Source organism: Nyctibius grandis, chromosome 24 (genome assembly GCF_013368605.1).
Source record: "Nyctibius grandis isolate bNycGra1 chromosome 24, bNycGra1.pri, whole genome shotgun sequence".
NCBI lineage: Eukaryota > Metazoa > Chordata > Aves > Nyctibiiformes > Nyctibiidae > Nyctibius > Nyctibius grandis.
Window position 1 is genome coordinate 4,706,545 of NC_090681.1, and position 14,608 is coordinate 4,721,152.

General features: G+C 57.6%; 1 protein-coding gene across 3 annotated transcripts in view; it reads left to right on the forward strand.

Moving 5' to 3' along the window:
• The first annotated feature begins 515 nt into the window (after positions 1-515).
• Positions 516-14,608, forward strand: part of PTPRU (protein tyrosine phosphatase receptor type U) — a 74,202-nt gene continuing 60,109 nt past the window's right edge. For all 3 annotated transcript variants that reach the window (XM_068417661.1, XM_068417660.1, XM_068417662.1), the window contains exon 1: positions 516-602. In XM_068417661.1, the coding sequence (XP_068273762.1) occupies positions 530-602 (73 nt within the window). In that variant the 5' untranslated portion in view covers positions 516-529. The remainder of the gene's footprint in view (positions 603-14,608) is intronic.

Here is a 14,608-nt window from a genome sequence, read left to right on the forward strand (position 1 = left end):
CCGGGGACCCCCGTGCAACCGGGGACCCCCCTACAGCAGGGGACCCCTCTGCAGCCAGGCTCCCACTTCCAGCCGTGCTCTCTCCCGCACCGGGGACCCTCCTTGCACTCGCCCCTCCGCCTTGCACCCACCCCCCACCGTTCAACCGGCCCCAACTCCGCAGCCGCGCACCCCCCCGCCGCCAGCGCCCCCGTGCAGCCTCCCCCTCACTCCCCCGGTACCGGGGAAACCCCTCCCGTAACCGTGCACCCCCCCCCCCCCGCAGCCGTCGGGACTCCCCCCTCGCCGCCGCGGGCGGGAGGCGGGGCTCGTGCTGCGCGTGCGCGCGGCGGCCGGCAGGGGGCGCCCTCGGCCTGCCCGCCGTGGCGGCGGCGGCGGGGCCCGCGCGGCGCTGACGTCAGGGCGGAGCGAGCCTCCGCCGCCGCGCGGCCGCCGCTATTTGAGGCGCGGGGCGGGCGGGCGCGCGTGCCCCGCTGCGCCGCCGCGCAGGAACCGCGGGCCCGCGGGCGGCGGCGGACCCGGCCCCACCATGCGAAGCGCCCGGGCGCTGCTGCTCGCCCTCGCCCTGCGGGTCTGCGCGCTGGACACCGAGACGCCCGCCGGTAAGAACGGGGCGCGGGGGGGGGGTTACCGGGGAGGGGTGGGTGCTTGGGCGGGGGGGTTCCGCTTGCTGCTGCGGGGGCTTGCGGGCTCGGGGGCGCTCACCGGCACCCCCGGCGGTGGGGCAGGGGAGGGCTCCGCCGCCCCCGGTGCAAGGCGGCTCCTGCCCGTCCCGCTGCCGGGGCTTTCTCCGGGCGGCCGTCGAGTTCGGGACACCGGTGACCGGAGCTCACGGAGCGCGCCCAGCCCGCTGGCAGGCGGAGGGGCTCGGCCGGAGCTGAGCCCACCCCGCGCCCGGCGGCCCCCGCTCGCTCCCCGGGTACCGGGGCTACCTCCGTCCCTCCGCCGTCCTTCTCTCCCGCTGCATCTCCGCGAAGGCAAACTTCACCCCGGTAGCAGCGGGGGGTTCGTTTACGGGGGGAGCCCTGCCGGGGTTTCGGGGCTTAGGCGAGAAGCGGGCGGGGGTGGCACCGCACAGACCCCCCCGGGGCACCGCACAGACACCCCCACTCCCCCCCCCCGGGGCACCACACGCCGCCGGCGGGAGCCCGGTAGGGGCAGGGGGGGTGCAGCCCCGCTGCAGCCCCGGGCGAGGGGCGACGAGAGCCGGGTTAGTTCTTTGCAAGCACCGCTCGGCCCCGGGGGGGGTCGCGGAGGGTGTCGGGGGGATTTGGGGACCCTTCGGGCGGAACAGGTGGCGGCCGAGGCCGCTCTCCGGTTGCAGCCTGCCCTGGCTGTCGTTGTCACGGGGATATAATTAGAGTTTTACCGAAGCACGATCGGTTATTTAATTTATTTTATTGTTTAATTGATTTTATTTTTTAACTTATTTTCTTTATTTTTAATTTTTTTTCCTCCTTTCCCCTGAGTGCTTTAGCATTGAGACCTGCAGCTCTTCTGCCCTGCTCCCCTCCAGGGGAAGGAGCAGGGCCTGACCCTGCAAGCCGGGGCTGGGCAAGGGATGGTGGCAGAGGCAAATTGTAGGGGGTCAGTTTGCTCCTGACCCCCTCGGGAGGCAGGAGCGGGGTTGGGTGCTGTGGGGTGAGTGAATTTGGGGCTCCCGAGGTGCTACGTGGGGTTGTGAGTGCTTTTGGCAGGGGAAACTGAGGCACGGGGGAGGAGGGAGCTGGTGCCTTGCTCCGAAGAGCCCCTGGTGCTGCAGCCTCCAGCTCTTGGGTGATGCTCTGTGCATTAAGGTGTATTTTTGCCTGGTTCCTTGATTTTTTTTACCTTTAAAATAAAGCAGCTCACCTGCATGCAGTCCCTGTGTTGGTGCATTGATTTTTTTTGGGGGGGTAGTGGCCTTTCTTCAAAACTATAAATAGTAACACCCATCAGCAGAAAGCAAAATCAGGCTGACCCGTGCGGAGGGGGGGGACGATGGACGTGGGAAATATGAAGCAGCCGAAGCTCTCCACAGCTCGTCCAAGGTGGAGGAGATGGGGAGGGAATGGGTTTATGTTCTTGCTGGGGCAGCTGGAGAGGGGAGAGTGGTGTGTTGGGGTGGGGGGAGATGCTGATCTGTGCACGGAGCAGCCCTGTGCTTCAGGGCAGAGCAAGGAGGGTATAGGGAAACTGAGGCACGCAGCTGGCGAGGGACTCTGAGTCCTCTGCCAGAGGAAGGGGCTTCTGCAAACCCCCCGTGGTGTCATGGAGGGGGGTCTTGGGCTGTGCTGCTCCCCAGTCCTGAGGTGTGTGTTGGTCTCTGATGGCCGTCACGGCTGAGCCGCAGCCTGCGAGGGGCTGGAGGGACAGTAGCGGGGACCCGGTGCTGCTGGTGGTGGAGCAGGGCTGGGGGGGGCTTTGTGGGGAGGTTCCCCCTCCTGAGCAAACCCTTTCCCCTCCGTGGGCTTCCTTCCCTGCAAGATGGCATTTGCAAAGGGCAGGATCGAGCCCTTTCCTGGTGTAAATCAGGAGCGTGTTTACTCCAGCGTTTCTCCTGGTAGATGCAGAGCAGGCTCAGCTCCGCGGTGCAGCCGGAGGGGCCGGGTTTGGCTGGAGGCAGGGGGGCTGCTTCCACCTCCCCGGGTCTATCATCCTCACCAACGGCTGCTTTTTACATGAATCCTGGTGTTTGCTCCTGCCGATGCGTCTTGGCCAGCTGTGGGGATGTTGGCTGGCTGTGGGGACACCACCCGGCTTGTCCCTGCGGGGCTTGGGGCTCCATGGCAGGCAGGGCTGGTAACAAATATTTGAGCTGGCTACCTGTGCTCTGGGGTCACCAGAGACGCCGAAGGCAGTCACGGGAGGACCAGATGGTTTGTCTCTCTGGGTATTTGGAAGATGGGTGGTTTTCTTGCTGCCCATTTGCAAAGAAGGGGTGTAGCATGATCCCTTCCACAAGTGGGGAAACTGAGGCACGGCATGCCTGTGACCGGCTGACCTCCGTGAGCAAGTGGCTGAGCTGGGAGAGAAGCTGGGTGCTGCGGTCGCAGCCTCCCCACCGGCTCGGGATGCTCTTTGCTCCCGGAGGGTGCAAAGTTTTGCAGTTCATTAAGATTTCAGAGCTGTCGGTGCGTGTCTGAGTTGTGCTTATCGCAGGGTGGGGGGGCCCAGGGTGGCGTTGAAAGGCGCTTGCTGAACCTCCAAACCTGATCCCTTGCGCTCTCGTGGTATCAACTGGCTGTGACGGGGACCTGCGAGTTGTCACCAGTGTGGGTTACCGGCCCCACCTTTCCTCTGTGGGCTCTTTGCAATAAAACACGGAGCCCCCAGCTGGGAGCAGGGTGGCTCGCAGGGCTCCAGCCTGGGCCACGGGGCAGCGGCGTTCACAGCCTCAGCTCTTCCCTCCTCCTTTTGCCTTCCCCTGCTAGGAAAGGCTGCAGCTCTGCTCCTCTGTATTGCACCCGTGCACCCCAAAACTTCAGCAATAAGTTGCTTTCCAGGCGTACCCCAGCCTGTGTCCCCTCCCTGTGCCCCTGGGCTGTGGGACATGCGTTGGGGACACACGCCTGCGGCTGCCGGTGCTGCGTGGCACTCCTGCTGTAATTATGCGGAAGCTCTTCACATTTGTGTTTGACTGAGTTAACAGCAATTAAACAAATAAAATATTTGGGTTTGGAGCTTCCACTTAGGAGGTTGGTGCCCCCAGGGAGCCCTGAACTGGGGTTGGTGGCATCTCTGGTGGCACTAGGACTGGTTTGGGGGGTGGTTGTTGGTTGAGCCCTTTGCTGGGGGCCAGGCAGGAGGGCTGGGGCCACCTGAGGGTCCTGTCACCCCCCTGGGACAGCCTGCAAGGGTGGCACAGGTGACCCCGACCCCGCGGCGGCTGTATTGTCTCGGCCGAGTGAATGGGAACTGCCGAGCAGACGCTGTCCCCGGGGCTGGGATTGGGGTTGGGGAGCGGAACAAATGGCGTCCCCCCTGCCTCGACCGTTAGCCGCAGCGTCTTCATCAGTGGGGTCACGGGGGGATGCTCGGGGAAGGGGGAGAGAGGGACGCTGCGTGTGTGCATCCGAGCGGGGGCCTGTCCCCGGGTGCTGCAGGGACGCGTGCTGCTGGCAGCCCCTCCGCCAGCCCCGCGCTGCTGGGGATGCAGGCAGTATTTTGTGCTCTCTGGGTGCTCGGGTGCCTGATCCTGCTCTTCCCAGAGCTTTGCCTGGTGTTTATTTCCTTCCACTTGGCTCCTGATGGGCTCTCCCATGCCAGGGCATTTTTTTTTCTCCCCACCCCACCTTCACCAAGCACAGAAAATGTGCAAGAGCATTACATTTTCCTTGTCAGCTTGTTTCAGGCTTGGATTTTTTTCTCCCCCCTGCCTGTTCTGCCGTGCTGGGGAAGTCTCTTTCTCTCGAAAGAGAAGGGAAGTCTCTTTCTCTTGCTCCCACGTGTGTGTTTTTAATGCTCTGGAAGAGCCCCCAGCCAGTGCAGACACCTCCCAGGCTCCTGCGCTGCGATGCTTGGGACAATCCCACTCATGCTGATGTACCCAAGTGTGTCCAGGGTGGAGGTTTCCTGCTCACAAGCCCTTGGCTCTCCTGTATCTCCTCTCCACGCAGTGGATCATGGTGGATCTTCACTATCTGTGGGGGTGAAGCAGGATTTAAGGATGCTCTGAGTGATGCTGATGCTCCTGGATGGACCCATCCCTCTGGCTCCATATCCACAGCTCCACGGAGGAGGGTGGCAATGCCTATTTTCCCCCCCCAACCAAGACTTACTGTTGTATTTGCATCATTTTTGCCCTTTTCTCTTCCCTCCAAAACTCCTGTTTCATGTTTTTCCTCCGGGTGCTTGGACCTGCCCTGGCCTTGGGAACGGGGATCCTGGTGAGTCACCTCCTGGCCTGAGCTCTGCATTTTTCCCTTTGTTTTCCAAACTAAGACAAACCAGCCCCATTCCAGTTTCCCTATGAGCTTTCCCTGGAGCAAAGCCAGCAGGATCAGGCTCCCTTGGGGAGCAAAGATGCCATTTAGAAGACAAAGGCTGATGCTTTTTGGTGGCTTTGACCCCTGCCCTGGCAGCGACAACCTCCCTGTTGCTGTTGGTTTTCCCCCTGACTGCACCCAGGATGGAGTTTTTCCATCACATACAACTCCTACTGTGTCCTCGCTCTGCAGAGAGCCCTGAGCACCCCAAAGCACCCCATAAAAAGCCTCTCCTGGCTGCAGCCACCCCCCAGGGGTTTTGCTGCTTGGTTTGTGGCAGTTGCGCGAGAGTTAAGGACGAGGGGCTGGGGGAGGCAGAGGCAGGTAAATCCCTGCTGCGTGCTCAGAGCTGGGAGGGAGCGAAGGCTCTGGAGAGCCTTATCGACACAGCCCTGCCATCTGCCTGCTTAAACCGCCATAAATAAGCTTTTTAATAATCTATTATTAACATGCACTATAATTGTCTTATTAGACATGTCTGGGAACCTTTAGTTACTGTGTGATTAAATGTCAAGATTCCCAAACCTCTTCCCTGACGGCAGCTTGGGATTTGGTTTGCAGCTTTCCTTGGATCCCCCTTCCAGGCTCGACACCCCCTTGCCCGGCCTTATACTTGGGGGAAACTGAGGCTTTCCCCTCTGGACAAGGAGTATTCCCAGCAATTAGTCCCCTGGAGTTAATTGGCTCCTCGTTGGCAACCTTAAATAAGTCCTGGGGATGGAGCTTTTGCTTTCCGCTGCAGGTGGCCTGGCAGAAGCTGCTGCTGATGGGGTGGGGGAGAGCAGGGTGCCATGGCTGTCCCCAGCTGGAGGGGACATGGGACCTGCTCTTCCTTGCTGGGTGAAGGGCCTCTCTGGGGAGGAAGACATGGGCTTATTCATCGGCTGCCCTTTTGAGCTGGGTTTTTTTAGATCAGGAGGGTTATTCCTGCTTGCTGGGCAGTCACTAGCTGCAGCTCATCTCCTGGCTGCTTTCGTGCTCCTCCGGGTCCTGCCCGGGGTGTCACAGCCCTGGTTTGTAGCACCCACTTGTGCCTGGGCCCTGGTGGAGGGGATGGATGTCCTGGGGTAGCCCATGGGTTTCCTATAGGTTTAAGGGGCTCAGGCTTTGCACCCCAATTTCTCCCACCCGCAGAGCGAATCCAAGCGTGGACCGTGGCAGCTGCCTGCTCTGTGAGCCAGGATGGGGCCGTCCCCATCTTCTGTCCCCACGTACCTCTACCAGACCCCAAATCTGGGTGCTGGTGCTCTGCTTGCTGCAAGAGCAGGACAGCAAAGCTCCCCCCTTGCTGTGGGGCTGCAGCGGGGTTTGGAGGCTGTTCCTGGGGGGGTGGGTGGCCATCGGGGTGCCAGGGCAGCCGCTCATGCCACAGTGGAGGCAGGGCTGCAGGGGGGGGTGTGATGCTCCTGCAGTTTGGGGTTCAGTGTGTGACCCCCCTGTGCCTGGCAGACTCACAGCTGGAAGGAGCCTCCTGTCTTTGGCCATAAACTTGTTTCCTGACCTTCCTGCCCCCCCAAAGTGCTCCAGATGTTGGGGAAATGAGAGCTGGGCGAGGGTGGGTGGGTGCTTGTGCCCCTCCTGCACCCTGCTGTGCCCCGCAGCATCCTGCGCTGGGTCGGGTGGCCCCAGCTCGGCGATGGGGTGACTTTGCTGGGCAGTCCTGTTGCTGATAGGGGCAGCGGGGCCACTGTATCTGCTGTGCCCCAGTGCACCCCACTGCCTGGGGACCCCTCTGTCTGCTCCCCCCAGGGGTGGGCAGGGCCTGGGGAGAGCCCCCCCACCCAATGCAGGGGTGCAGCGGGGAGTGGGGGGATGTAAATGTGTTGCAGCCAAAGCAACACTCTGAATATTTTTTGTCATACCCTATTTTTTGTTGGTTTTTATTTTTTTTTTTTTTTTTGGTTTGGCTTGAAAACTATTGGAAAATCTCCCACAACAGGGTGGTTGTGCTGGTGCAGACCTCCTTGGCTGCGTGGGGCTGGCAGAGGGTCTGTCCCTCCCTGTCCTGGGCTCTGCCCCAGTGCAGCACCCACCGGGTGCTGGGGACCCTCCTGGTCTGGAGAGCCCTACATAAGCCAGTAAACTGCTTTGATTTTCTGGACCCCTCCATGTGGCTCAAACCTTTCTTGACATCGTTAAGTTAATGAGGGTTGTGGCTGGGATGCAGTGGCTGGCTGGCTTGAGATGCCCCGAGCTCTCCCAGGACAGGACGAGGGGACAATGGGGACACTGATGACCTGATGCGTCTTAATGAGGCCACTGTCCCCCAACTGCTCTGGGTGCCTGCAGATGACTGCGTGGAGCCGTGGCAGCCCCTGGGTGTTTGAGCCTGGTGTGCTGCTGCCTGCTGGGCACCTTCAGCCTAATTAAGCCCAATTAGCCCAGCTGAGGAGCAAGCGCTGCTCTGGTCCAGTGTGCTTCACCCTGCAGTCGGACCATTGTGTGCTGATCGGGGCAGCTGGATGTCACCGGGAGGAGGATGTCACCAGGAGGAGAGCAGTGGCTGGTCTGGGAGAGGAGCTGAAGCGCTTGCTGCAGCCCAGCCCTCCCCTGGCGTGGGGGGCTCAGCTTTGGGGTGCTGCCCGGGGGTCTTCTCGCTGTCTGACCAGAGATGGTGGAAATGGCTTTTTCTCCATCCCCCAAAGGGGCTGGAGCATCACGGCCCCTCGCTTGTGCAGGTGAAGGCAGGTGGAGGGATGGATTATGGACAAACCACGCTTCCTTGCTCGGGTGGGTTTGGTGGTGTCTGTGGAGCTGCTGTGGTTTTGGGGGTGCTCTGCAGGGCTCCTTGGGGTGCAGCCCCCTCCCTGTCCCATGCTGGATGGCCCCAGTGCCTCAGTTCCCCCAAATCTTGAGCCATGATGGTGGAGGGCTCAAGAGCAGGGATTTAAAAACCTGTCAGCAAGTCCAGGCGGATCTGCCCAAGGATGGTGTGTCCTCTGAAGCCCTTTCCCTGCCGCTGGCAGCCCACCTGTGTGGACAGGGACCCTTGTGTGCCAGCTCCTGGGTCATGCAATGCTCCTCACCCCGTGGCAGTGCATCTCTGCCTGTCAGCAGAGGTACGTTAATGCCCTGTGTAATTAGCAGAAGAAATGCTCTTCACGTAATCACTGGGTGCTGCAATTTGGCCGATTGGATTAGCGGAGGTGGGTGATTCCTGGTCACATGCCACCAGCACCCTGCAGTCCCTGCTGGGACGTCTGGTCCTGCGTTTTCAGTGGTGATGGGGCACCCGCCTCTGCACCCGAGGGAGGTGGGTGCCGGAGCTTTCCAGTATCTTCTTGGGGAAGGAGGAGCTCAGGGGTGACTTTTGAAGCCCCCCAGTGCCAGGGCAGGCTCTGGCCTCTCCCTGTGGGGACGGGGATGTGGTGGGGGAGTTGACTGATTCCCAGTTGAGTCTTTTCCCAAGGACTCTCCCATTTCTGCTTATTTTTTACTGTCTTTTCAGCTGTCTGCTGAGTGATAATGTCCCATTGATTTTTCCGCAGCCAGCAATCAGCCTGCTTTCCTTTGATTATAACAATATCAAACTAAAGCGGCGCATCTCTGCGTTGGGCCGTTTCTCTTTCTATTAGATTAACTTTTTATTTAGTAGCTCACCTGGGCTCCTGTCTGCAGAGCTGCTGCTCACCGTGCCTGGCTCTGAACAGCATCTCTTGGTGCAAGGGGCCATCTCCTGCCTTTCTTCCCATGGGGCGGCTTGGGCTGGGGCTGGTGGCTGCAGCCCCTCGGGGATGGGAGCTGGGACCTGGCTGGGGAGGGGGTGCAAGGTGCTGCACATTATGGGTGCTGCACATGCTTTTAGCACCGCTGCAGGGTCTCTTCTCTGACAATCCATGCGCTCCACCAAATTTTTTTAGTTAATGCTACTTAATTAGTGCAATCCCAGAGTTTTTTAGTGCAGTGGTTGCACCCCAGTGTGTAGGAGCAAGAAAAAAAAAATAATAGGTGGGGAAAGAAGTACCATGGATGAGCTTTTGGGTGTCTGAGATGGGGGAGCAGAGGAGTGGGGTCATCTGCATTGAGAGCTGTGGTGGTGAGGGAGATTTTGGGGGGGCTAAAGGGGGTGCTGAGGCAAAGCTCCCCTGCCCAGCCTGCAGCATTGCTCGCTGCTGTGCAGCTGCGGAGGGATGTGGTACGTGTGGGTGCTGCATCCCAGGGGCTTGCTGAAAATCCAGCCTTGAGGGGGTATCCAGGCTCACAGGGAGGGCGATGCCTTCCACTACTTGGATTGGGGAGGAACAGACCCCGGCAGGGTGGGGGCAGAGGAGGGCAGGGGGGTTGGGGTGCTGCTGTGGGGCTGGGGAGCGGGTCCCTGTGTGGGACAACTGGAGAGGAGGGAAGGAAGGAGTGGGGATGCATGATGGATGGATGCACTGTCCGTGAATCCATCCTGCACCCCAGCTGTGAATTCATCTTGTGCCACCAAACTCAGGGTTTTGCTTTTGGGAACGTGGGTTCAAACCCGTGGTGTCCCTCCCTGCTCGCCCTCGGAGCTGGAGAGGGGCAGGGGTGGGTGCCTGCCTGTCTCTCAGCGGAGTTTTTTTATATGTAGGGCCCATGAAAATAAAGGGAGCGGGATGGACTTTGAGCAGCTTTCCAGAAAAAAGGGAAATGTGATTATTTTTTTTAACCAATTGCAAAACAAACCTGGCTTCGCAGCCTGTGCTGCCAGTGACAGAGGGGAGGTATTAAAAACAATAAATAAGCTGTTGGGCAAAGGCATCCGCAGGCTCCTGCTACTCTGGATTTACAACGTGCTGCCCCTAAGTGCCAGCTGCTTTTATACCCAATGTCTGCATGGGCACCTGAGGAAATTATCTGCCTGGTTAGACGAGGTTTTAATCTCTGGGAGCACTGGGTGGCACTGGGATGCTGGTGGAGACCCTGAGATGGGTTTGCCAGAGCTGCTGGTTTTTACCCTGGCCTGGGGGATGGATGGGTGCCTGAGCTGGCACCGACCATGGGTGCCTGAGCCCAGCTTGGGGACTGGGAAGGACCTGCCTGCTGATGGGGGTTTTGGGCTTGATTACCCATATCCCCACCTTTGCCTGGCCGACCTTCCTCCCTGCTCCTCTTCCTCCCATTCATATTTTTTCCCGAGTGCTGGGGAGCGGACGCTGGGCACGATGGGGACTGTGCAACCTCGTCACCGGCTGGTTTTGCCGCGCGAGGGCTCTTTGGCAATGCAAGTGGCTCCATTCTCTGCCTTGAAAGGCCATAAATAACCCGTTTGAGCTGCCTCCCGGGGCCTCACTGGCGTTGGCACGCTCTCCATCACAGGAGGATTAGCCCACCGGCGTGCTTCGCTCTGGCATCCATCACTGCCAAGAGGTGGTACCCGGAGGGCAAGAGGCTACGGGGGGGAAAACTGAGGGTTTCCCCCATCTTTATCCTCTGCAAAATGGGGTTGGTTTGGAAAACTTGGTCTTTCCCATGATTTCTGCAGTCGGAGCTGGTGTCTGAGCCCCCCTGGGGCTGCGGTGATGCTGCTGCCATGTCCTGGGGCAGCTGCTCTCCCTGCCTGAGCTCCTGCCAAGGGAGCATCTCCGTGTCCTCAGGCGTTCCCCAAAAGCAGTATTTCACCCTTGGGGTTCACGATCCTGGTCTGTCTGGGTCCATGGGTGTGTGGTGTGGGTGGCCTTCAGCAGGGCCATGGGGACCTGGTGGTGATAAAGGAGCCAGGGGGAGAAACGAGCTTTTTTCCCCCTTTTTTTTCAATTTATTTTAATCTTTTTCCCTTTTTTTACCTTTTTTTTTTTTCTTCCCCTCACAAGGTGCCAGGTAGCTCCATAGCCCAGGAGCTCTAATTGCACAGTAACCAATCGATAACGGCAGGACAAAGGTTTCCAAAGGCCTGCCTTGTTTTTTCTTCCCATGGACTCGAAGAGGCAGCCCTGGCTATGTTAATTACGTGATGGTTAATTATTAAAGCACTTGCACTGCAGGTTAGTGGCCTCCTGGCCAGGGAGCTTGAGGGTATTTCTGTGCTGCAGGACCTTTCCTGACCTGGGTATAAATAACAGCGAAATGATGCTGGTCCTTCCCCTGGAGCAGCGCTGGCTGGATCCAGGCGCTGTGCAGGGACAGTGCTTGGATGGGGTGTTAAATCCATGTGTCTGCCCCGGACATGGGGCTGAAAACTGCAAAATAGCCAAGAAATTGCAACGCTCGGTTTGACCCGCGCTGGGGTGACACAGCACCCTGGTCCAAGCAGTGCTGAGCCCCTCCGGGAGCTGCTTTGGTGGGTGGGAGGGAAGGGGAGCTGGAGTTTGCAGCTGGATGTGCCCCAAAGAAGGACACTGATTAGCAAGATTAATTATTCCCCCTTTGCTTTTAAATGTGTTGTTCTAATAAGGTGATGCACGATGTACCTGGCCCATGCACAAGCTGGCCCCTGGCATTGCAAACCCTTCAGAGTTGTATTTTCCCGGTTGTATTTGCTCTCCCCAGGCTTGGGGATGCCCATAACAAATTTATCTCTCCCAATTCCCCCCCTGTCCACATGCCCAGGGTCCCTCGGAGGCTCCCAGTGCCAGAGCTGGGGCTGGGCACTCGCTGTGGGAGGTTTAACAACTCTGTGGGGACCTGCAGGTAAAAACCATAAAAAGTCTTTAACAGACCAAAAAGAAAAAAAAAAATAAAAAAAGGAGATTTATGTCTTCTCTAGTTGCTGGTAGACGGATATTGTTCTCCTGGTCCTGCGCTTTCCAAACACTGAGGTTATCAGGCATAAGTGACTTATTATGCAAATCCTCTGTCTTAATATCTGGCTGCTCTCTCCCTGGAATTGCATTGGCTAAACCCCATGCGTTATTGGAGCTGCTAATGTTTACACATTAGCTTCTTTGGCTAATATACAAGGCTTCAAGTTGCAAATTGATGTTTCTTACAGCTGAGCAAATTATTTTTCTATTAAATGCAATATTTAAAATGATTTGGAGAAGCAAAACAAACTACTGGTGAGAATTTTAATGGAGCTGCTTTCCATATTCTTCTAATCAGCTTTTATCGGGGGCCAGGAAATCAGTAATTTTTTTTTTTAAACGTTTCTATTTGGCAGAAGTGGGGAACGGGGAGGAGCAAGGAGGGTGTTTATTGTAATGTCTGATGTGTGTAATGCCCAAAAAACATTTGCAGGTGCCTGTTGCGCTTGTGCCCCAGACCCTTTGAGCATGCAAGGGGGGGATTTAGAGTTAGCTCCCCTTTGTCGGGACCAGAAATGGTGATCCCACTGCTGGGACCCAAACCCCGGGGTGTTTGGGGTCGGATGCGGAGCTGACGGGGTGCTCTGTGCGGTGGGGGTCTCTGTCGGCGTGAGATGCGGGGATGCTGCAGCACAGGACCAGCTTTGCATCTTGGTTTGCTCGCTGAGCTGGATTCCTCTGTGCTTCATCCCCCCGAGTCCCAGACCCCTGTATGGCATCATCTCCCAGGGAGTCTGAGCCCCCCACGGATAGAAATGGGGTTTCCCATCCCTTATCTGTTAATAACCTCGACCAGGAGCCTGCGGTATGGTCCATACAAGATAAGGATAATAAATATATCTAATTTTAGATGAATTGCAGTACATTCCCTATCCCCCGCGTCTGCTGGCACCCGGAGGAAAGCGGTTCCTGACGTTTCCTTCCTGGGGCACGTTCCTGTAGGAGCCTGCTGAGGAAATTGCCTTTAAATAGCAGCCAGGAGGTGGGAGGCTGGCTCAGCTCCGTGGAGGAGCCAGGGAAGGGATGACATCTCGCTTTCCACTGTCCCCAAGGGATGATGCTGGTTGCTGGTGTGAGGGGACTTCACCAAACCACCTTCGTGCCTCAGTTTCCCTGCGTGGGGTGTTCACTCAGCGGCCGGGGTGATGCACGGTGTGTCCTGCGGGTACCCGAGTCCCGGTTTTCTGCTGATAATTACGTGGGATGGAGGGCAGGAGCTGTAGAAGAAGGCCAGGGGTGAGAAATGAATCCTGACTCCAAAAGGTCGCCTGCGTTGCCTTTCCCAGCTGGTTCCTGCGTGCGGCACAGGGTGCGTGGGGGCTTGAGCCCTCCAGATGCTGCACCCTAGAGATGACCATGGGGCTAATCCAGTCCTGGCTAAGCCAAGATGGGAGTAAAATGGGCTTTTTCCCATCGATTGGCTTTGCTTTGTCCTAGACTGGGTGTCCTGGGCTCCCATCCCAAATCTCATAGCTCTGGGGAGCCCACACTTGCTAAAGTTTTGATATAAACCCTTTTTTATAAAACATTTCCACTTTTAGGTATGTCATTCATGTAACATCCCAATCTGATGATGCCCTGAAGGGTCTGGGCAGTGTTGTTACCCCCCTCGGGGTACGGGAGTGTGTGATCCCATCACGGATGGTGCTGGGCTGCCCTTTTCAAGGCTGCTCCGTAAAAGAAAACGAGAAGCCCGTGGAGCGTGTCCCACGGTGCAGGAGGTTAAACAGAAAAGGTTTAAGTGTGTAATTAACTTTGAAGTGAGAGGAGCGTAGGCTCAGCGGATGAAAGAGCAGGTGGCCGTGTTCCTTTGTGGCCACGAAGGTTTAATTAGACCTCGTCCATTGTAACTTGGTTGTTTGGTCTTTCTTTTCTCCCTCCAACCCTTTGTTTCTCCTCTCCCCCTCCCCAGCTTTCCTCCTCTCCATCCTGGGTACCCAGGAGGGATGCTGGGTGGCAGCAGTACCTGGGAGGGATGCTGAGTGACAGCGGTACCTGTCTCCCTGGTGAATCCATTAAGCCAACTCTTTTTTTCTTTTTTTTTTTTTGAAAAAAAAGTGTCTTTCTGGTGTTTAACCCCCATATTAGTGCTCACCCCTCTGCCTAGGCATGCCCCAGTGCCACTGTGGTGGCAGCGGTCCCCGGGAGGGATGCTGGGTGGCACCAGCGCCCATCTCCCTGGCAAATCCCTCAAAGCCACGTCTTTTTTTTTTTTTACTTCTTAAAAAGTTCTGGTCCATCTGGTGTTTAACCCCCATGTTAGCACTTGCATGCTCTGGGTTTGAGGGGACTTTATGAGACTTTGGAGTGTTCAGGCATCACCTCGGCTGCATCATGTCCCTGGGGAGCAGGCTGCCATGCCCCCGGCAGTAGTTTTAGCCGCTCTTGGGGTTCAAATCGCACCTTCTGCGCTTGCTGCCTTCATCCCACTGCCCCGAGCTGCTGTTACCCTGGCCTGGAGCCAGTGCAGGGGCTGGGAACTGGGGGCTTCTTGTTTCTGCCTGGTGATTTTTAGGGTGCATTTGGACCCAGAAGAGTCCCTGCAGACCACGTCTCACTGCTGTTAGCCCTTGGGATGGGCATGACCCATAACCTATGGGTGTAAGGTTGATGAAACCTTAATTTTTTGAAAGCTGCCCTCCTTTTACCCCCTTTGACTTTCCACGGCTGCTGGGGGAACCCACAGCCACTCCTTCTGGAGCTGGGATGTTGGCATTTAATTTCTCAGGCATTAGTTTTTATGCCCCTATTAAACTTGTGATGGGGAGGGAGAAGGGGCTGGAGGCTGAGCTTCTCCCCAGCCCTGCCCTTGGATGAGGAGAGATGGTGCCAAAAGCATCCCATAGCTCATGGGAACCAGGGCTCTGCAAAACTCTCCTTATTTTTTCCCCCTGTGTATACAAATCCCAGACAAATTTGTTTGGAGTGGCCGGT